We start from the raw sequence: 23,872 nt of genomic DNA, 5'->3' as shown, positions 1-23,872 counted from the left end.
TCAGTGAACCACTTGTTCACTGAGAGATCTTACGTAAATCTTTTTTCCATGTCATTGTGAATATTGACATGCCACACCTTTTCGATAATCCCATTTCCATTTTTTCATTAGATATGAACATACTGCTGGTCACAGTGACATAGCATTTATGAAAGTAGTAGACCACACCCACCCTCCCACAGTCCTGTTTCAATCAGAGGATTTTCATTGTTATTTTATCAGTTTGTTCAGTATTACCTTGTTTAGTGACAATAAACCAAGCAACTCACTCCCTGATAGTGTTGCATCAGTGCACTCAATGTGAATTTGCAGGGTGGACAGTTTCCGTTCAGAGGACAAAAGCATGATGCAAGATGTGCCTGCTGTTGCCTTCTGCAGGATGTAATTGTTGACCACTATTTTAGACTTCAGAAAGGGTAAAATAGCAAGCAATAGCAAATCAAGAAGTTTTATTCATTTTCATTAGATCAATAATAGAAAATAACAGATTAATGCTGGTAATCCGTGACATACATGCTTCTCACTTGTGCAGCTGCTCTGCTTACCTTTATACTGACAACCCAAAGGAGATATGAACATGCAGTTATCTGTGCAAAAGGATTTAGCAACTTAGACTTTATTATTTCTTTTAGGACCATCACCCTTATTTACAGTAATGTGCAAAAGCCTTGAGCCATACTGTTCCTTTTTATTTTATATTCTGCCAGGAAAATGGGAAATAGGTGCAGCTTTTCGTGTATGTTTATGCACAACAGGGTCTCCATCATGTTTTACAGGTGGCTCACAGACACTCACTGTTGCTCCTCTCTCCTGGCCTACTTCATACATATTGAAACAAAATTTAAAATTTGGATTAATCACTCTCTCAGTTCTGTTTCCACTGATTTTCATTCCAGTTGTTGTGTAATTTGGCAAACCTCTCCTTTTTCTCCCCATTTTCCATCTTTAAGAATGGCTTCCTGACAGCCACCCTTCCACTGAAACCATTTCTGATGAGGCTTCAGCAAACATGGATCAGTTGAAGGGCCAGATGCATCTTTCAGGTCTTTGTTGGATTCCCCCCCCCCCCCCCCCCCCCCCCCCCCCCCCCCCCCCCCTCCCCCCCCCTACCCTTTTTTTTTAACCTGTTATCAGTTGTAGTTTTTCCGGCCTGCCACTTCCACTTTTGTCCTCCACTTGTCCATTTTCCTCAGGGTTTTTAAAGACACACTACACACCATGCTAAGATTTCAAGTTTTCAGTTAATAGCCCTTTGAGAATCATTTATTGGTGCAAAAATACAAAATCTATGTCTGTCAAACTGTGTTACTGTTTACATTTTTCATAGATTCAACTAAAGAAATTGGAACAAATGTGTTTTTTTTTTTTAACAGGCTGCTAGTAACAAACTTCCTAAAGATACAATTTAAAATTGGTTCTTTGCCAAATTGTCTGTTATGTGTAGACACAACACTGGTTCTTTTGAGTTTGGTGCCTTTTTATGCTTGAATGATTCATAGGTCAGTGTTAAGTGGCTTAATAAGCAATAAACATTTCTGTGAAAATAGTTGGGTGAAAATAAGTGAAAAAGCAGCAAATGTCTAAAGAAAACTGTGAAAGACTTTCAGAGAGCCTGGAGAACTATTGCTCAAGACTACTTACAAATATTACAAGGAAGTCTGGTTCCTTGGAACCAAAACAGAAAGAAATAGCAGGTGGCTTTTGCATTTTGTAATTCATTTGGTAAGATGAGTCACTCTTTTTATATTCTTTACTTATCTCCATTTCATGCTCCTCCAAAGAGACACACCTTGAGAGAAAAAAAAAAAATCACCAAACTGCTCAGTTAAGCTGAGGAACTACATAACATAATTACACATTTTTAAATGACAATAAATATGAGACCATTCAAGAAACAGACAGACCCCGATTTGAAAGGGAGAATCTTATTTCTTTGGACAGTATTGCACTAGTTTCTGGGTTGGAGAACAAAGCAAGCAACCCTTAAACGTCTTGCTTCTGTGATTAGATGATTTCACAGAGATAAACCATCGTCATAGGCCAACAATCGTATCACACAGGCTTGCTGTATTTTTTGGCGTTTCATTCACAATTATACAAACACCTCTACACTAAACAATCTACACTTCTGACAATGAAAGCAGAATTTGTTATGAATTTACTAATATGTTAACTGGAGAAATCACCATCCTTTGTCAAAAAAAAAAAAAAAAGAAGAAGAAGAAGAAAATAATTATCAATATTGTGTGATATTGTTTTAGTAGAAATAATGCTCCCTTGCTGGCCAGCAGAATTTAGGCTCATTTCACAGTTAAATAAGAAAATAAATACATAATTAAGTAAAATAATCTTTACGGCATAGATTGTCATCTATTTGATAATTTCTAGCAGACTTCATATGTATCCTTTACATATATTTTTTCTATTGTTGCCACATAATTACAAAATAATAACATTCTGTAGACAGTTTCATTAACATTTCACAATATAGTCACTGGCATTGACTGCAGTACAGAATATAATCATATAAACTATCTAAAGCATGAGACTCTTCTTTAAATATGTTATTTCAAACAAAAGGTCCAAAAGTTGTCTGCCCCACCCCCCCACCCCCATTTTAAAACCAAGAAATTACATTTAAGTACAATGAAACAGCTCCAGATTTCTGCAAGTACAACTATTCTGCAGTTTGTCACCTAACACATACACTTTAGTTCAATTTTGTTTATTTTTTTTACTGTCCTTACCAAGTTTTTCTAACAATTTTCACAGCCACAATTATGACAAGAGGAGTCAAAAAACAGCACTTTACGGCACAAAAACCACAGTACTGGAATGTACAGTATGTCCAGAGCAGCAAACCATGCAGACAGACCCCATTCACTGCCTCAGCCAGTTACACACACACACACACACGCACACACACACACACACACACGACTCTACCATCCAAAACATACGCACATTCAGACTTCCAGAAAAACACACACAGAGTTACAGCTACAGTAGTACACACTGTCCTATGCTATGTGCTCAACAGTATAAAGTGTCTAAGAGGTCACACAGTAGCAATGCAACACAACTATTCTGACTACTGTCACTGTCAGCTAATCACCTGGATCATTAAGGGAGGATCTGAGCAAGAGAGAAAAACATAACAAATCAAAGTAATGTATTTGATAGGACCACTTCACTTGTTTAATATATAAAATGAACACTGTGATATTTCACGATAGTGGAACATGTATGAGATATCCAGATTAAAAAATTCTTGATTTGGGTTTAAACACCACGTAAATAAAATGGTCACAAATTTGCATTATATTAAAAATCAAAACAGGCGCTTTGTTTTTTGTGTGTTGTGGGTCTATCTGCTTAAAAATTAACAGCTGTTTGCTGTGAAAGCAAACTATAAGGCTCATTAACTCCCACCAAGCATCGTGTGTAAAAGCAATTCATGGTGAGTCAGGTATTGCTGTAGGTGTTACCACAGTTGGGCCAGCAATCAGTGTTCAGTGATTAATCAACTAGTTCTCGCAAGACAGCTGTGCTGTGTCAGCTGACAGCCTCCCACGCCCATCACATACCCACTGCACGGATATGGCGGTCTATTTAAAGGTCCTTACCCTCACATTCACTCTACACTGGTGTGTGCTGTGCTGCTGCCATAGCTAGTGGCTGAGCCCCCTGAATTGCAGGCTCCACCTACTTTGGTTCTACTCTGCTTTTACGCACCCTTGAAGGAATTTATTCCCACTGGTGGATCATTTGAAATGCTCCCTGCATATTAGGTATCATAGTGTAATGTGTGCTGAATTTCAAAAGCAGGGAATGTCCACTAGGTTAGAGTCACATCGCCAAGTCAAACCGCATGTTTGCTGTCTGTCTCCATTTGCAGAAACTTATAATGTGATTGTTTACAGAGCTGGTGATGTTTTTGAATTAAATCCTATCTGTATGATAAGATTTGTTTCATAATGGATCCATTACTAAAGCAAACACTGAGTGACTTATGTGGAATATCTGTGCCAAGTACAAATCATAAGCCATGTCACAAAAGCATTTTTTTGCATTTTATATGTAGCAAGATGATACAACAGCTAGGAACATCAAAGCACTGTTGAAAAACAGGAAAGATGTTTCCTATGAAATATTAAGTGACCACTGCCTTAATCTACATGACCACAAATCCTTGAGTATTTTCTAATGAAAGGTGTCAGCTCCCTGTACTGTCCACACCTGAGAACGGACGAAGATAGAAGAAACACAGCAGAGAGTGAAGGGTTTACAAAGAAAAGACATACATATGCACAGCTTACTAAAACAACTCAAGGCAAAGTAAACCTCCTGGACAAACCAGATGGCTATTCCTGAAAAGGATGGCATCAGAGACTGTAAATTTTCTCTACAGAAACTTTACAGTGAGGTGGATGCATGACTTTAAAGACACAACAGGTTATTATGTGAGCTGTGAAAACAGCTGGACTCAGTGATAGATCACACTCCTGGATCCTGTGAGTTTTTGGCTTGCGCCTCAGGACCAGACAGCTGGCTGCTACTGCCCTCTGTTGGGGCTCCTGGGGACTCACTTTCTGCAGTGGCGCTTGATGGAGGACCATCAGTGATATTGAGCCCTTTCATTTTAGCCTGGGGAGGACTGCCAGAGCGGCTGCGGCTTTGGCTGCCGCTGCGACGGCCGCGGTGCTTGGCCTTGCGTGGACTAGGACTGCGGGATCTCATCTTCATGACAACAGTGCTGTCATCTTCTGAAGTGAAGTCAGAGCTGTCTGAAGAGCTGGTGTCATCTCCTGTGGTGGGAAGCTGGATCTGTCAGCAGATGAAAAAAAGAGTATAAGAGCAAAAGACGTTTGAAATAAAAGTGTACAAATGCAAATAAGAACACCAAGAGGAAAAAGCATTTGACTGTTCTAACCTCAAGTAACCCATTGCAATTACCTGAAATGGCTCTGTTACACCCACAATGCTGCTCATGTTGTTGCTATAGTAACCCAAGATAAAGTCTCCTGAGCCTTTAGGCAATTCCTCCTCAGTAAAGGTTACCTGGAAAACAGTCGGTAAGACATTCATTAAATGTGAAAGAAAATTATCCTTGTATTGTAGTCTACATGCATCCAGATTACCTGATGTTCTTGACGAAGAAAATCTGATTCCTCCTGCTTGGCCCACACATATCCCACATAGTCCTTGTAGTGTTTGAAACCCACCTATGAGGAAAGCAGCAACTGCTCGATTAAAATTGGTAATGCACTGAAATACTTCTTATGCTGCCCCTACCTGATTTGGTATTAATGTAGTGTCTTTGTTTGTGGCCACACTAGTTACCTTGTAAAGTCCAATCCAGTCCCAAGAGCTGCGAGAGTAGTTGGGTGCCAGTTTGAATATCGGTGTGGCATCAGCAACACTATTCCACTCATCCTCCACTATGATTGTGACCAGGGGAATATCCACCTTGTATGGGAACTACAAAGAATATTTACCACAGTTATTTAAAGGCAAAGTGCTGTAAGGTGTCCAAAATAACCTAAAATGATAATAAGAGAGCAGAGGATCAACATCATCGAAAATGTCAGATGTGACCATCACTGAGCCTGGAGGGTGAAACACTGCTGTGATACTACTGGACCTCCATAGAATTGCAGCGTAATCCTGTTACATTTCTGTTTTTTAAGACATAAATAATAAGTAACTACCAGATTAAGGTGTGGCCCATGAGAATTTCAATCACTATAAACAGCAAAGTTCCTGCCAAAGCTCCACTTTAGCATTATATATTTATAGAAGTCCTTGCCTTTACGCTGCCATCAGGATGAAAGTGTACAGAAGTAAAGGCAGTTCTACTTATTTCAGTCTGAAAAGGTCAATAATGCTACAATCATGGAGGTAAAGGGCAGCAAAATCAATGTCAAAGCAAAGGTAAGAACTAAATAACTAACAGTTATTTACAATCAGTCTCACGGTGACTGTAGTCAGGGGAGCAGGGCAGTGCTGATGAGGTAGTCATATTTTGAAAAAGTTAAATGGCACAAATCTAATCAAAGCCTTTGTGTAATATCAATTTAAACTACTTTAAAGTAACCTGAGTTGCTGTGGAGAAGGAGGGACTGGTGCGGTTTGGCCAATATGTTTATATGGCAAGGTCTGGAGAAGTATGTTCAATGCCAGATATTGTACCCTAGTCTCTCTCACCTGAAGGGTAAAGATGGAGGAGACTGGTTTGTGGTCACTGATCATGAATTCCATGTGACTTCGATAGCTGTGCTGTGTCACTTTGGTGCCGCTTGTCAGCCCTGAAATGGAGCCACGCTTCCCTGCACCAGCAGGCGCCGTGGCTCTCAGACGCCACAGGATCCGGTCAGTCCAAGCTGGTTTACGTTTCTTCCCACTGGGATATTTCCAGAAACAGAAAGATGGAGCATGACAAAAAAAAAAAAATACCACCTTGTTTGAAACAAATAGATGGAGGATAAAAGAAGAACTTTAATGATCCCTTCAGGCTAGTCAAAACCTTTCAGAGGAAGTGTGTTACAGGTATCTGTATCTGGTCAGTGACCTAGAATTCATGAAAGCCCCCCCCCCCCCCCCCCCCCCCCCCCCCGGCATCACCAACCTTGTGTCGTATGTATTTGTTCCAACATCAAACTTGTAGGTAGGAGGGAATTTCAGCGGTCCCTCTTGGAATCCCTCCAACACTGTCTCACTGTCTTTGGCCATGTTTAGCTGTAAAAATCACAACCAGAACACGTCACACACCTTAAACAATTACTGATGTTTTTTATAAGAATAGTGTGTTTCTGTATCTCCCTCTGGTGGCACTACCTACACACTGCATGGCATAATTTCAGCTCTCTTCTCACATACAAGTAAAGCACTCCAGGGGCTGAATGCATTTTGGTAGACATAATAATAATAATAATAATAATACGTATGTAAGATTTTAATATTTAGATTCTACTACTGTATTTTTTTTAAATCAATATTACAAAATCAAAAACCACTCAGGTGCTATGAAATGAGTACAGGTTATATTTCGTGCTTCTGAGGAAGGTCACATGCAGAGGAGCTGAATTTTATGTCTACGATAATTAAGTACATATAAATGCTTAGTTTTACCTGATCCTTTTCCCACAATATGGAAAACTTGTTGTTATCAATGGCTGATTTTACCACTTGCATCTCCAGCTCATCAATTCGAAAATTAAGATCCCCAAACCAAAACACCACACTGAAAGAAGGAGCAATTTTGTGAATTCATACTAATGTGAGACTTGAAGTAATAAGTCAACGTCAACTGTGCCATTATTCTCTCACAACCATGAGGATGGGGAAAAAAACTACCGTATTTTCCGGACTATAAGTCGCACTTTTTTTCATAGTTTGGCTGGGGTGCGACCTATACTCCGGAGCGACGTATATGTGAAATTTATAACACATGAACCAAAATACTGCAGCCACTTGACATCTCCGTGACCCGGAGCTTTAAGGCAGTCTTGCGTAACCTGTGGGAGCAGTGGATGATGGACGGAGAGCACAGCTTAATGGCAACTGGGAGAATGCGCCACACAACTTTCCTGGAAGTCATTGGATGGATCAAGAAAACATGGGCTTCAGTGACAACCGAAACCATCCTGTTGGGATTCAGAAAGGCCGGAATAATTGGAACTGCAGCTGACGACGAGTCTGACGAAAGCAACACAGAAGAGGAAGCGGCGCTTCATCTACCTACGGAGTGTGCGGAGTTGTTTAGAAGTGACACAGAGGATGAAGAATTCAATGGATTGATGGTTTGGTCAACTTGTTAGTATGTTCTTTATGCTATGGTTATCTGAATAACTTAATGTTACGTTAACATACCAAACACGTACTCTGTTTGTTGTGCATCATGTAGCTGAATGTGTTACGTTAGCATAACGTAGGCGTAACCGTGTTCGTCCTGTTCTTTAATCCATTATTATTTTAAATTGCCTTTCAAGATGGAATTTCTGCTCTGGGTCTCGGATTCTATCAAATACCCCACCCCCCACCCCCCCAAAAAATGCGACTTATACTCCGGAGCGACTTATAGTCCGAAAAATACGGTAGGTTTGCTGTTACAGGTATGTAGACAGGGATATATGGGAAAAATACTGAGGGTGGGGATGGAGGTTATATTCAGACAAGACTTAAAAATGTATGTGAAAAAAAGAGTGGATATTCTTTCAGATTATAAAGTAATACATTTACAAGTAAAGATGCAGATAGATCACCTTCCTTTGCAAGGTCAAATCAATACTACCACTCATCACACCACAGATGCCACAGCTTTACACCCACAGTGGGTAATCTAATCAAATTATAGCCCACTTTGCAATCAAATTTTGCAGTAAGAACATACATTCATGTGGAAAAGAAAGTTTTCACAGCACTCTATGTAGTTATGTAAAAAAATAAAATAAAATAACCTAAGTCCACGCATACTGCTTCCATAGGAATTAAGAGGGTGAGTAGCAGCTAGGTGCTACACTTGATTAACTCATCATCAGCAAGTGTGAGCATCTCTATGAAAGAAGTTCTGGCAGTTTGCTGGTCTGTACCATTCAGGTGTGTGATAACACCATCTTCCCAGGAGTGAACACCTCAACAAATTCACCCCAAGGTCAGACTGGGCAATGCTCAGAGAAACTGAAGAAAACAAAACGCTACATCTCAGACTCTAAAGGCTTCAGTCAACATATGGCAGTACAATTAGAGAAGAAGACTGAACATGTATGAGTTGTTTGGAAGAATTCCCAGGACAAAGCATCCTCTGTCTAAACAAGAACATGGCAGCACAGCTTAGGTTTCCAAAGTTACATCTGACAAGACTTCTGGAAAAATTTCCTTTAGACAGACAAGACCAAAGTGGACATGTCTGGCATTGATGCACAGCACCACATCTGCCAAACACCTCAAGTACAGTGATGGATGGGTGATGATTTGGGCTTGATTTGCAGACAAAGGACCTAGGCACCTTGCAGTCTTTGAATCGACCATGATTTCCTCTATATACCAAAGTATTCTGGAGTCAAATGCAAAGCCATCTTCCAACAACTAAAGCTTGGCTCAAATTGGGTCGTGCAACAGAACAATGATCCCAAACCTACAACAGAATGGCTGCAAAAGAAAAGAATCAAAGAGTTGCAATGGCCCCATCAAAGTCCAGACCTCAACCTGACTGAAATGCTGTGACAAGACCTTAAGAGAGCTTGCAAACCCCAATGAACTGAAGAAATGTTGTAAAGTAGTCGGCCAAAATTCCTCCACAGCAGCTGAATGAAGTCATACAGAAAAAAAAGTTATTACTCTTTAAGGTGGTTCTACAAGCTACTCAATTATGGGACATAGTTTTCACAGGACTGCACAGAGTCCTGTGAAAAGTTCCTTTTGCAGCTGCAAAAGGAACTATAATGCAAAAATATTTCTCATTAGTTCATCCATAATGTTGTGCCTCCTCACTAATGTGTGCTGTGTGGGATTTCACATTTCCATCTGTGGAGTGATGAAGTTGATCCAGCCTTTTAAAGGCAAGCTTTGTGGTTCTGCAACTGTTCCAGCACTAATGGACCAACATAATAGAGTGCAAATCTGATTTTTTATTTTTTTTGGCATAGCTTATACATTAATAACTATTAGTGTGTGTGAATGTCTTTCCGTGAACGGACGTACTCATGGTCAAGAACCCCAGTGGAAGCCTGGCCCTCAAACTGCTGCTGCTGCAGGATGCTCTCAAAGTCCTCCATCCGCTGATCTGAGTTTTCCATGTGAGCCGGCAGGTGGCAGTTGAGAAAGCAGATGGTGTGACCATACACTGACATGCGGGCACTCACTCCACCTTTATTCCCCTGTAGCAAGAAGCAAGCAGAAGACAAGTTAGATGGAAATGAATTAAATCAATGTGTGTATTAAATTAATGTTCTTACTGATATATATATTTTTAAAAAAAAGGTAAAGATACTAATTAATTTGTCAGATTTTTCACTGTATTGTCTCTGCCACAGGCAGGAAGTTTACTCAGTTTAAGGAGGAACAATATCAATATTTAATGGTAACAACAGAGATGGGGACAAGATGAGTCGGCACTGTTCTTGTCACTGCTCTGACCCACTAAAACACATAAGACAGTTCATTATAAAATCTACCAAAAAATATCTGTATTGTTTACGTTTATGAAAGGAGAATTTCACTTTAAAAGAAACACTTTTTCTATAAAATTCTGAAACGATCCTCCTTTTCAAAGAAAACTGTGCTTGTTAACAAAATTTGCTGTAAAGTAGCGGCAAATGTTTAAAACACATGAAAAATTATTGTATTGGAATATCCCTCCAGTCAGTAGTGTCCTCTTGGTTCATTTTTCTTATGATTGATTTTTCCAAACATTACCAAGAGCTGGCTGTGAGATATCAGCATCAATCTCTTTATTTTCATAAATGGATGAAGTCACATTTGACTAACAAATTACAAGAGGTCATATGCGTATGTTTAGTGTGTCCCATATCTATATCAGGGTGCATGTGACAGTGATGCAAGCCTAAAAATAAAGCAGTGATATAGTCCACTTCTCTGTAGTGCTTTGTTTTCATGTGGGAAGTTTCCATAACATGGTGCTGGTCACAATAGAGTGTCAGTAGGCATCTCACCCAGTAACCTCCCAGGCCTGTGCGAGTGGTCTCAGTCTGGACTCCACGCAGGAACGGCAGATGGAAGTATTTGGCAAAAATCAGCAGTAACACCCCCTGCATCCGCTGGGATGTAACCTAAAGAACAGAAAGGTGAAGAGAGTCAGACATGACTAGACGGGATCGTGTAAATACACAGGAGAGTTTCGAGGACCCACATGAATCTCGAAGGAGAGCAGCTGTAAAGTTCACTTGCACATCAGGCTTATGGCATGAATATAAAATATTGTGGCTTCCTTCACACTTGTCCTCTTTTTACCAAGCTGAATTTCCATTTTGGCCTGCAGGAGCATGTGGTCTAGCTCTCCAGCTATTTCACAAAAAGGATACTAAAGCTTTTGCTACAGCATCTAAACTTGCTGAGGGTACAAACTACTAAAACCTTGATAGTTGGCCTTTTCCTTTCTTGAAGTCCTTCAACATCCTACCAAGCACTTGTTCTTGTTTTCATGATAATATGCAGGATTTAACATGAGCACATCTCTGATGTTAAAGAAATAATGAACACAGTCAGGAATGTGACATGTGAAGTGAAACTAGACAAGGAATCTACATTTGACATCAACCCTTCCCATGTCCATGTCTCCACACATCCCATCCCCCACCCACAGTTTGAAGAAACACAATCACACCCAGTCTCAAATGCCCCACGGGCGGAAATGGAGGCATACATCTCCACGTGACAGAAGACCCTCTTGCTTGCACACTAACTGGCTGTTGCATAATGGGTTCTAGTGAACCGTAAAGTGGACCAACTTTTTTTTTTTTGGTGATTTGTGTGAGGACACATAACGAGTAGATCTGCGTGCACGTGGGTGAAGCCTGAGGAGAGGGTACCTTGAACTGCATACACTGCGGATGAATAGGAATTCTTATCAACATAATTAATTTATAAAAAAAAAAAAAAAAAAAAAAAAAAAAAAACACTGAAAACTGCTGAAGGCTGCCAAGCCACATTTTGACTAAGCACAGAAAAGACATTAAAGCCCAAAGACAAATGTGTTGAGAGAGAGAGAGAGAGAGGCCATGAGTCCAGCAGCGTATGTTTGACCTTGAACAGCACACACGATTAAAGAAATGAGCTGTGAGTAACAAGTGTGATGTTAGCAGGGGCTGGAAATTTGCAAGAAGTTCAGTGCATTTTTTGTAGTCTCAGAAACATAATTATCTTCCCGCTCTGTTCATTGCACAATAACATATAAATAGCTTATATTTTAAATTAGCTGACTACAATAATAAATCTGCATGAAAAAAAAAATTCCTTCTGCTACATATTAGGTGGATGGAAACTAAGTTGCAATTAGAAATTGAGGCCAAAAAAAAACTGTGTTTGCTATTCAGTGCACTTAAATTGTAGCTTACCTATACAGGAATTACGGTGGCAATCAGCAGAAACCGTGCAGTGAATAGCCAGGAAAAAAAAAAAATGTGTTGTAAGCTCCTGCACTGAAAGGCTTTCTTGTGCTTGTAGCAGTTAGTTTGAACCCAACAATGAGTCACGGTGAACAGAGCATCTCACAGCAGAAAGTACAGATGGGGTGTCTTGTTACTACGTTTCTTTTCACCATGTCATGACTAAACAGCTTCCTCCTGCCACAACCTTGCATCTCACTTTACTCGAAAGCTTGACAAACCCCACCTTGCACCCCCCACCCCACCCGACCTGTTCGGGGCAGTGATTTCTACTAGAAACACTCAAAAAGGTCACATCGGGATAATTTTAACAAGGTTTAAACTAACGTAGCAGGACCGTGAGATAGCCCGGGGACAGCATCGGTCTCGCTGTCAGAGGCCCATCAACACTGACAACAACGAGATCCAAAAATAAAACAGCACCCTGGGAGACATTTGTCTAGCTCTTTCAACTCGACAGCTGATTCACACTCCCTGGCTCACCATGCCAACTGAGCCAAGCATTGTTTCAGATGCAGCCAGACAAACACCAACCACAGTCTTTAAAACAAACAAACAAAAAGAAGAAAACAAATAAAATTAAGTTGTTTTATTTTTGTTTTTTTTAATCTTACATTAATATATTTATTCCTTTAGTGCCTTATTTGATTTTGAAAGAATATGAAATATATATGAGGAACATGTGCACGTCCATATCTACCAAAACTGTTGTTAACTGTGATTAAGTGTAATCTTTATAGCATAATTCCATCTTGTCTGTGTCTTGTGCTATAACAGAACTGCATTTTAATTTGTTGTGAATGCATCAGTGGTGGCCTATAACAAAGCTGCCAGGAAGAGAAGTTTGTTTGGTTATTGTTTTTTTGTTTTTTTAAAAAGTGCAAATATTGCACAAGGGTCTTCAGGAGTCTACGGGAGACTGAGGACGTGGTGCTAAATAAAGCAACCTCTGGAATTAACAGTTGCCCGAACTCACTGAAGATCGGGCGACGCACAGAAGCGATCCAGTGATGGGTCTCTCTTCTTTTCTGCTGCTCGGTAATTTCTTCTCATCATCAAAGACACTTATCTTCTTCATCATAAATTACTCTTGATTCTGGATTATATGGACTTACGTGGATTTTTTTTCCCATTTGTATTCAGGCTTTCCTTTCTGAGCTGCACCGTCTAAAAGCAGAGACTGGAGTGTGTACTGGTGTATGGGACTGTGTGTAGTGGAATAAAATAAAAGGAAATGAATGCCGGATTCCTCGTCTTTATAGATTTACCTACAGAAAACAGCACATTTTAATGAGGTTAAAGGATCATCATTTTAGTGAATTTAGTAAAAATTTGTATTTTTGTTACACATGAAACCTACTGGATTTCTAAAGATATTACCTACACCTATCCACTATATTACTTACATATATTACCTACAATCAGCATGTGTAGCTATAATTAAATAGAAAAAGAGGCCAGTACATAGGTCTGAAGGTACAAAAAAGGAGAGCAACACTCACTAAGATCTTGACATTAGCAGCCTGGCAGACAGGATAAGATAACAGATACGCTGACATTACACGCCTCTGACCAATTATCACCCCATCCGTTGCTCAGGGAACAAAATGAGCCGAGAGAGCAAGAAGCAGCAGTCTCATCAGGCTTAGATCTATCCCACGATACATCTAAGCTGTTGAGCATTTTACTGTGAGAGTGTGCATATGTGTTTACAACAAAAGCCATTACTGACCAGCACATAACCAAAGGGGCTGAGTCTCTCCATGCAGACTTCGCTCCACTGGTCTGTGAAGAGGGCATCTTTCAGTCTTTTGTTAATCATTGAGTTCACTTCCTGTAGCCTTGAAGATAAATGACACAGAACAGGGTAAAAGGGTCAAGAGCAGACAGAAATTAAAAGGAGCTAATGAGAGCGAGCTTTTATAATTTAATCAAAGCGTTTTTGTTTTTTTTCTCTCCCATAGGGAGAACGACATTGAAATCTGGGCCTCACTGCTCATTAGTGGCATTGTCTACAGTGCCGATGTGAAACAAATGCACATAAGCAGGCAGTTCTGTCATATGTTGCTGTGTAGCAGGCAGGTTGCGGACCCAAATGCAGGACTCATGAGACAGGAGTGTGAACTGAAGAAGGCAGCTTTAATGCAGAAACCAAAAATAGAATACAAAGTAATACAAAGTAGGACTCAGGGATTCACACTGAGGAAACACAGCATGAGGAGGACATGACAGAGAACTGAGGGCTTAAATATGCACACAAGGTAATTAGGGAGACAGAACACAGCTGGACACAGGTGACCAGAATCTAACTAACAAGACGAGGGGAAGCAAAACTGAGCACAATGCACACAAGACCAGCAAAATAAAACAAGGAAGTAAGTAAGTAAACACCAAACAGAGACAGAGACTTAACAAGAGTGGAAGCAGGATAACTTGAACTCAAGGACCAAAATGACCTTTCAAGAAACTATAGACTCCAACACATAATCCAAAACATAGTTACAAGAACACAGGTAATCACAAATAAGACATACTCTTAACTGAGGACCCAGGAACCATGACAGATTCAACTTTAATGCTGAACAAATAAGATCACCGCGGCCAATGCAAAACACTCACCCGATGATGTACATGTCTGTGTTTCCGTCACCCACATTCAGCCCGAGCAAAGAAGTGATGTCATCGGGTGGTGTGGCTGAACCCACATTCCAAGTGATGACGTGCACCCTGTTGGAAAAGGGTGTTATATAATAACCCTTACAAACACTCATCTCCTACTCACCTGTGTCATAACCTGCAGACTCTGAATGCGACAGCAAATCACTTCTGTGAACATTTCCCAGTGATTCACACCAATATAATCCTTTCTGTCAGTGTCTGATGACAATACGCGAGGTCTTGACTTTGTGTTAGAGACCACTGTATTATGTACAAGTCTGAAAGCTCCTACTTTATATGCCAAGCATATCCAAAAGTGTAAGATGTGGTGGGAAAATGTGGCATTTTCCAAATGATGTGTGTGAATGAACAGTCACCTCTTGTCATCTTAAACAAAAGTTGCATCACAGAATCTACAACATTACTGTATCTTGCATACCAAAGCTTTTAAACATACCAATGTTCCCGAAGGCAGGAGGACATAATGCTTACTGACTAGTAGCGTTATTATTAAAACTCATCTTCATTCTATTTCTTTTCACTAGCTTCATTTTTATGCTATGCGCTTCTATTTAAAAAAAAAAAAAACGAGTCCCCTGAGAGCTAATCTACATTTTGGGTGGGGGTGGTTTGCAAAGTGGCTTGCAGCTGTGCAGCAATTGTGATTAGGCCAAAGCACCTTCAATAGCATGGCTTCTGGGAGAGTTAGCAACTGGATGTGAAGATGAGTTTATGTATAGAATTATGACACCATTGTTAAAGTTCACTGATTCGGTGTCTCACTCTCCATTTGTACAGCAAGATCCGTTCCAGAGAAACAGTTTAATATGCAAGGATTCACCTAATGCTAATCTGTGGATTGCTTAGAAGCTCATCCACAGAGAAGGGGAAACATCCAGTTGTCAGGACAGACACAAACCTTGCAAAGGCCATTCAGGTAAAAATATGTTACTCTTAAAGGTACAGTTGTTTTTTTGGGGGTTTTTTTTTTTAGTTTATTTAATAGAATAAAAGAATGTTGTAGTCATAAATATACATTGATTAGTGTGTAATTGTGTTTTCCCACAAACTGATGCATTCTCATAAACTTAAAATCAATCCATTAAAAATACATAGGAGCAGGCGCCAGTTTGTAGAAGCTGCCATGTTGTCTCGCCAATTTGAATACAGACTGAGATGGACATCGCTGTTCTGCCTAATCGTGTTTTATGTACGTGGCTAGAGACGGACCACATACACCAAAGACAGAGGAGAAAAGAACTCGTAATGTAATGAATGTTTCCAAAATTTAAGGCACTGAAAGGAAAATACTTATTTGAATTGAATGAGTTGATTGTTGAATTTGTTACAACCAGTTTACAAATTTGTGGCACAGAAATAACTCTGTTAAGTGTTATGATCACATCATTCTGAAAGACCCACTGCAGTTTGGCATCATGTTTACTGTAATCACAACCTTGCAGTGTCACTATCAGTGAACATAAATAAATGTGATGTATGCCACTGTTAATCTGTCTCAGCTGTCTGGGAAGGAGAGGCCCTGGAGAGGCATGATCAGACATAAACAAACTACACACACGCATGCACGCACACACACACACACACACACGCATGCACGCACACACACGCACACACGCATGCACGCACACACACGCACGCACGCATACCCAAAGGGAAACTTGCCTGAAGTCTTCCACAGTCTGCGATTGAGTGTCAGCTGTACCTGCCACAGAGAGAGCCCTCTGTGCATGAGGGTTCAGGTGAGCAGGCATAGGCCTGCTAGCAGATGGGTGGGGCACTGAGGCAGCCCTAACTGGGTAGTGGCCTGGACCTTTAGGACCAGCCTTAATGCTGGGCCCAGTACGCTCTCCTGAGGGCTTGACTGTTGAAGGGTAAGAGGGTATGGAATGACTTGCCGCACTGCCATCAGGAGTGCACTCCTCTTGGTTTGGCAATGGAGTGAAATCTGCTTTGGGCTCAGCTTTGAGTTCAGAGATATCTACAGAGGCCTCTACTCTGGCGGTCCTCTGGGGCCGCCGAGGCCTGGCAGGAACTGCATGTTGCCCAGTGGTCGGGTCGGTGGCAGGAGCTGATGTATCTGAAGGCGTAGCTGAACTTGCTGTTACAGCTTCTGCTTCTTTGCTTGGGTTGCCTTCTTGGGTCTGGAGCTGGGTCGGAATATCTTGGTCCATTTTTTAAGATTTCTGCAACAACAAAAACATTCAGATTGTATCAATTTGGATGGTACACATTATCTTGGTACTCATAATAGAAATATATATTACACAAATAACCCTGAAGATTCCTGTTGTTTTTAAGGTCTCGGAGGACCAAAGTACCATTTCTGTGGCCAGGATTCTTTTTTTTGGAGCTAAAAAGGCAGGCAAAGAACTTGTAACCGAACAGCACAACCTGTAGCCTCTTTAACAAATGGCACACCAATTCAGCTGATGAATAAGACTGTCATGAGACTGACCCAGCAGAACAACTGAGTGAGTCATTCTGGCTCCCAGCATCATGAACGTTCAATTACCTGAATTCTCATGTCCTGGGAAACAGCTGAATGTACTGATTTTAAAAAAAAAAGAAGAAGAAACAAAAGTCATATGAAATAAGAGCATAAAGAGACATGTTCTCTTACTGCTCTAACTTCTTCTGGACTGGATATTTGGAGAATAAACGCCTGGATACAGTTCACATCCTCTCTGCTTCTACCTAAGCTGCCTGCCCATCCTCCAGTAACCAGGGAGATGCTCAGTCAGTTCATATCAGCTCAAAGCACCCTGTCACACACTAACACGAGGAACCGCTGCATGGTCCAGAAAAGCAAAAAGCAACAGCCCAGAATAAACAACAACATCAACACAGAGAGGAAGCTGCAGAGAGATAAATAACAAATTTAGGCCACTTATTCATCTAACATGTATTCAGTTATTGTCCTTATCTCATTTGCATTTCTCTGCTGGGGATTCATACAATACAAAAGCACTATAAGTTACTGGATTCCCATTTATATGACAATTTTTGACTTAAGTGCTTATGCACCATGTAAAATCTCATGGATAGGTCGAGAACAAGCTCTTTTGCTTGTGGACACAGCTGAGCCTAAAATTAAAAAAAAAAAAAAAGCTGATTTGGGCACAAAACAATGACAGCCCGTCCCAGATCTGTGAGTCAGTGTTGTGTCAAGTGTAATAGGTGGGGGAAAAAAGAGCAAAAATGTTAGTGTCATATTTTTTAATGGGTGGGGACACACCTAACCTTCTAGGTGAAAATCACAGTAAACATTAACCTGCTTGGGGACAGAAACAACACAACTCCCTCATAATTATTCACATGACCTTGAACAGCAGGAGGCTATGGCTTTCATGCACGGAGGAGGGCTGCCTCTGTATTCCACATGTTCCCATTAACATACTGGTCTTTTAGTCCCACAATAACACAGTGCCTGGCTGGGCATAATGTATTCTCACAATCCATGTATGGCATTTAGTTGGGTGGGGAAACATGAAGGAGGAGGGTGAGTGGGCACACGTGGGAGTGGGTGGGTGCAAAACGAGCTGAGGGCAGCGGGAGGAAGAGCCAACCAAAGCAGCCCATTCAGCGACAGCACCGTGTCTCTTCGCAGAATGTCTCCAAATTGATCCTGTCACACTTCCCTCTGGCACCGTGTATTTTTCCAGGCTTTAATCCCCCTCCTTTCTCCCTCACTTATCGTTCCATTTCTCTAATCCTCTCACTCCCCATCTTCCCAAAACTCTGTTGTTCCAGCTTCCAACCTTTAATGTATGGACACTGATCTGCTTACTTTACCAATTCCTTACCCTATAATCTTCCTTTCTGGATCTAGACTATTCCTGGGCTAAAAATGTTCCGTTTCTTTCCCCCAGTATCCCCTCTTGAACTCAAAGGTGACACTTGAGACATGCACTGTATTGTTTCTCTCAGCCAACCACCTCACAGTCACTATCAGTGACATCAACATGCCAGAATCAGCTGCCACCGTCACAACATTCAGATATAAGATCATAATCAGTGGTTGAGTGCTCGGGAATGTGGGCAGAAACACAAATAAATAAATAATCAGAAAAATGAGAGGGAAGGCTGACAATCTAAATACAGTGCAGTTCATCTTTCTAACATTTTCATTTCCTTTATGCATGACAGAGAAAGAGGAAAATATTTGCCTTTCTGGAAACAATTATGACAGACCGCCAATTTTTATTCCGCTCACGTTCACAGAGAGAGTGGAATGATTTGATAATAACAAATGTGTCATAGTGTTTACATGCAGCCTCTTGAGGGGGTGAGAGCTGAGAGAGCCAGGAAGGATGCAGTGTAACCCAAACAGCAGGCTCAAATCAGCCTTCTTGGCTCCTTTGGTGGGATTCACTGACTATACAGTTTTGAATGACTGAGTCACACTCAATGCCTCTTTTTCTTTAGGGTTAGATGTAAAGAAAAATTAACTATTTCCACAAATGAATTTTATATTTTATATTAGTCCTGCGATAGACTGGCAACCTGTCTAGGGTGTACACTGCCTCTTGTCATATGACCGCTGGGATAGGCTCCAGCCTCCCAGCTGGACAAGCAGTGGATGGATGGATGGATGGATGGATGGATAGAAAACCACTGGGTCTAAATGATAGGGCCAACTCTAGTGGTGGGATCCACAAACTCACAATAAGATCCAGTCACAATGGTGTACAGCAACACGGCACATCCTGCTAACTCACAGAGGAAGAAAAAAAAATTACTCACACCTACAAAAATGCAGAATTGTGTATTTATGCATTGCACTCTGGAGTCAGTGTGTTTCTGCATTATCATTATTCAGCTTTCGACTGAGCTAACCTGTTCAGCCCTAAGCTAGATTTTTTAACTTCCAACTGAAAAAATACACTCACTAGCCAGTTTATTAGGTAAACCTTGCTAGTACCGAGTTGGACCCTCTTTTATCTCAATTCTTTGTGGCACAGGTTCAACACGGTGCTGGAAACATTCCTCAGAGACTTTGGGCCATATTGACATGATAGCGTCACACAGTTCTACCACATCCCAAAGGTGCTCTACTGAATTGAGATCTGGTGACTGTGGAGGCTATTTGAGTACAGTGAGCTCATTCTCTTGTTCAAGAAACCACTTTGAGACGATTTGAGCCTTGTGACATGACGCATATTCCTGCTGGAAGCAGCCATCAGTAGATGGGTACACTGTGGTCATAAAGGGATGGAAATGGTCAGCAACTATACTCGTGTAGGCTGTTTAAACGATGTTCAGTTGGCACTAAGGGTCACAAAGTGTGCCAAAAGAATATCCCCCACACCATTACACCACCAACAACCTGAAGTGCTAATAGAAGGCAGGGTGGATCTATGCTTTCATGTTTATGCCAATTGGCCCTACTATTTTAATGTCGCAGCAGAAACCAAGATTCATCAAAGCAGGAAATGTTTTCCAGTCTTTTATTGTTCGATTTTGGCGTGCCATAATTCTAGCCTCAGTTTCCTGTTCTTAGCAGGAGTGGCACCAGATGTGGTTTTCTGCTGCTGTAGCCCATCTGCTTCAAGGTTTCATGTGCATTCAGAGATGCTCTTCTGCATAGTTTAGTTTTAACGAGTGGTTATTTGGAGTTACTGTTGCCTTCCTATCAGTTCAAAGCAGTCTGGCCATTCTCGTCTAACATCAACAAGGCATTTTCACCCAGAGAACTGCCAATCACTGAATAATTTCTCTTTATCAGACTATTCTCTGTAAATCCTAGAGATGTTTGTGTGGGAAAATCCCAGTAGATCAAAAAATTTCTGAAATACTCAGACCAGCCTGTCTGGCACCAACAACCATGCCATGTTCAAAGTGACTTAAATCACCTTTCTTCCCCATTCTGATGCTCAGTTTGATCGTCAGGAAGTAATCTTGACCATGTCTCGAAGCCCGAGTTGCTGCCATGTGACTGGCTGATTTTTTGCATTTATGAGCTGTTGAATGTGAGTACCTAATATAGTGGCCAGTGAGTGTAATTCCTCAAATATAGCCATGTATAGATGCCAAGTACAAGTACAAAATGGAAAACCTCAGGCTCTATGAACAAGAGACATTTGGGAGACTTTTGAAAGTTTCTTGACTCCTGCTCTTCTAAATTTAAGGAAATTTAATGTAACCATACAGCTCCACTAGTATTACTGTGTAGCCTCTTCATTCACTCTGTCAAGCAATCTAATAAAAACGCCGCTTATGTGTTTACATAACAGATTCCCCATACAAGCACCTTGAGGCTTAAAGACTTTAATTAGGTTTCTGATTTGCTTTGCCCTGCTGACTGTCAAAGCCCCCACCACCATCAAAATCACCAGTTCATTAACGTCTGTTCAGTTGACCCTCATTCCTTTGATAAAAGCCACTGCGAGGACTCATGAAATAGTGACTCCAGTGAGTCAAACTGGCAAGGGAACCATTTAGAGCATGACTTAATAAAACAAAATAAGACAAAACAAAAAAACAATATTTGGTATTTCAAGGATTAGTAATAAAATATCTTGCATTTCTGATGGTTTATCCTATTATTTGTTCACATAGTGATTCCAGATGGCATACCAATCACATTTTGCCCTCTTTAGTGTTGAATAGTGGAGTTTCAGCCAAGCAGTGTGTTGGTGTTGAGAGCCTCCAGAGCCATATGCCCCTGTGACAGGGATACTAATGATGACCCGTACTGAAACGACACCGGCAGCTGCTGCCACAGCTGTAAATGGCTCCTCCGGGTCCTAATGCCATCGAGTATCGCTCCTCTGTAACCAAGGGGCTGCATCTTTCTGAGCAGGTCATAGCCAGGGCTGCAGGATGTCAAAATGATTTCTCCTACAGTCTAACACTTAGGACACGTGCTGACAACACACAGTGTTCTGTCTGCACCGCAAAACTATGTCTTGAGTTGCAATTTCCAGTTCTGTCAATTAACAATTGTAGAAATCAGTCGAATGGAAATATTCACTTCCTAAAGCATTTTACTTCAAAGACTCTCCGTAGAGAACGGTGGCTACCATGATGCAAAAGCAGCATCTTATTTAGCCAGAAATCATCGTGCATATGTTTGTTGTAAGTCAGATTAACCTGGCAAAATGAATAATTAAACAACACACACACACACACTTGGACTTGCATGTGAAACGGCTCCAAACCGTGCGTACGAATGTCTGCATGTGCACGATAACCAGATTCTGCACCAGCATCTTCATAGCATTGCTGTTCCCGTTCTTGTAGACACTGACAGACTTGTTGATTAATAATCAGTCATTTGAGCTGACATTACACGCGCTGTTTTGAAATCCAGAGTAGCTACATTTTATCATGCTTCGAGCTAAACCTCCCTCATGTATACAGCTCATTACGCGTAAGGGATAAGTAAGTAAACGGCTTACCTTACGATGCTACATTTATAAACAGGAGTCAGTTATCTGGAACAGCCTTTGACCCTCACATGTAATATGCAAATATAACTGACAACCCAGAAGTACTTTTCATTCATCTGATATCTAGTATGTAAACATTAGGACACAAGTGCTGCATTGTGCATGTTAGGCTGATGGAAATATTTACATTCCCTGTGCCAGAAATGGCTGTGTCACCTCGGCTGGAAAGGGGCAGCAGCGGAGTGCTTGGCCTAATTAAACTCTTCCTTCAAGGACAGTTTCTATGGCTGAAAAAGAGAATGAAGGTCATTTTAACAGCGTTGTGTTCTGCACCACATTAAAGCTCAGACACCGAGTCTGCATGTATTTGTGTGCGCCTATGTTTGTGATGATGATGTGATTAACCCGTTTCATTAAGACACTGCAAAAGGTGGGAAGACAGTTTTGATTTTTTTTATATATATATATATATATATATATATATATATATATATATATATATATATATATATATATATCATACTTCAGTATTACTACCGAATGCTGTAGCACGCATGTGTAAGCATGCATCCCGATTTCTTCTCATGTGGACACATCCAGAGCAGGAAAGTCATGTTTTTGAAATTTCCTTGCAGCTGCCGTCAAGGCGTAACAACAATTAACATTTCCTGTGTTGGTAACAGAAGTATGCCCGTCTGTGCGCCGTTTGCGGAAACCTGAAAGTTGTGTAATAGAAATATGTCCGGTTACGCTGCAAATGCCCCTGATAGGTTTCAAGCGTGAACATAACGCATGCGTGTCTCATTAATCATCACCTTTACCTGTTCGGCTTCTTCTGCGCGGAGGATTTTGACAGCTGGGTCGAGTAAACGCTTTCTGCAGATGCAGGAGTCTGTCTGTCCGGAGCGTCGGCGGCTGATGGGAATTTACGAGAATTATTGTCTGCTAAGCAAAAACGCGCTCAACTTTTATTTCCAGTCGCCTCGCTGATGAAACCATCGGCATCCCAGCTCCTTCTCGCCTTCCTTCCTTCCTTTCCTCCCTTCCTCAGCGGGAGACAGCAGAGAGGAGGAGCAGGTGGGTTTGGCGAGAGATTTGAAAGGCAGGCTGCATGTCTCAAAAACACGATCCCCCTCCTGCGTTTAAAGACACAGGCTGCAGCCGCACGCCCGGTGCCCCGTGCCCTTCAAATTACAGAAGACGTCCCGGACGGCACGAGAGCGGGAGACCGAGCGCTTCCGTAAACGAGCAACCGCCGTCTGCCAATGTTGGCGGACGATTACTGTGTGGTCTGAGTCAGAGGCAGCCAGAACCTCTGCAGATAGAAAAGACATGTTAGAGCAATTAGGCTACACCTACAAACATGGCTTCCGTTTGCCATCTGACATCTTTCTGATGCACACTGTTTTCCATGAGAACACAACAAATTCTACACAATGTCAGGGTGCAAGACAATAAAACAAAACATGCGTTAGGAACTGCAGATCTATCTATTCTCACTCTATGATGGCGCACCCCTGCCGCCTGGTGGTGACTGTATTGAAGTGCGTGGGAGAAAAATAGCGAGGGCTGTGTGGTTTTAACTTTCAATCAAATAGCAATGCCTGAGTCATTTTAATGCGCTTTACAGTGACAGCTTAAAAAAACAAAAAAACAAAGCAAAACCCAGCTGTGCTT

The 23,872-nt window shown here is 41.2% G+C and overlaps 1 protein-coding gene across 1 annotated transcript; it reads right to left on the bottom strand.

The window, feature by feature from the left end:
• Positions 1–2,622: 2,622 nt before the first annotated feature.
• inpp5jb (inositol polyphosphate-5-phosphatase Jb) lies at positions 2,623–23,441 on the bottom strand. The gene is made up of 13 exons (XM_030738343.1): positions 23,017–23,441; positions 16,467–16,987; positions 14,745–14,852; positions 13,858–13,966; positions 10,674–10,790; positions 9,703–9,878; positions 7,132–7,243; positions 6,629–6,738; positions 6,208–6,403; positions 5,344–5,481; positions 5,142–5,225; positions 4,957–5,061; positions 2,623–4,827 (listed from the first exon to the last, which is right to left on the bottom strand). Exons 2-13 carry the CDS (start codon positions 16,973–16,975, stop codon positions 4,498–4,500), a joined length of 2,094 nt encoding a protein of 697 aa, XP_030594203.1. The 5' UTR covers positions 16,976–16,987; positions 23,017–23,441; the 3' UTR covers positions 2,623–4,497.
• Between the last annotated feature and the right edge of the window lie 431 nt (positions 23,442–23,872).

The sequence above is a fragment of the Archocentrus centrarchus genome, chromosome 9 (assembly GCF_007364275.1).
Source record: "Archocentrus centrarchus isolate MPI-CPG fArcCen1 chromosome 9, fArcCen1, whole genome shotgun sequence".
Classification (NCBI taxonomy): Eukaryota; Metazoa; Chordata; class Actinopteri; order Cichliformes; family Cichlidae; genus Archocentrus; species Archocentrus centrarchus.
Note: the sequence above shows the minus strand (reverse complement) of the source record. Positions and strands in the feature narration are given on the sequence as shown.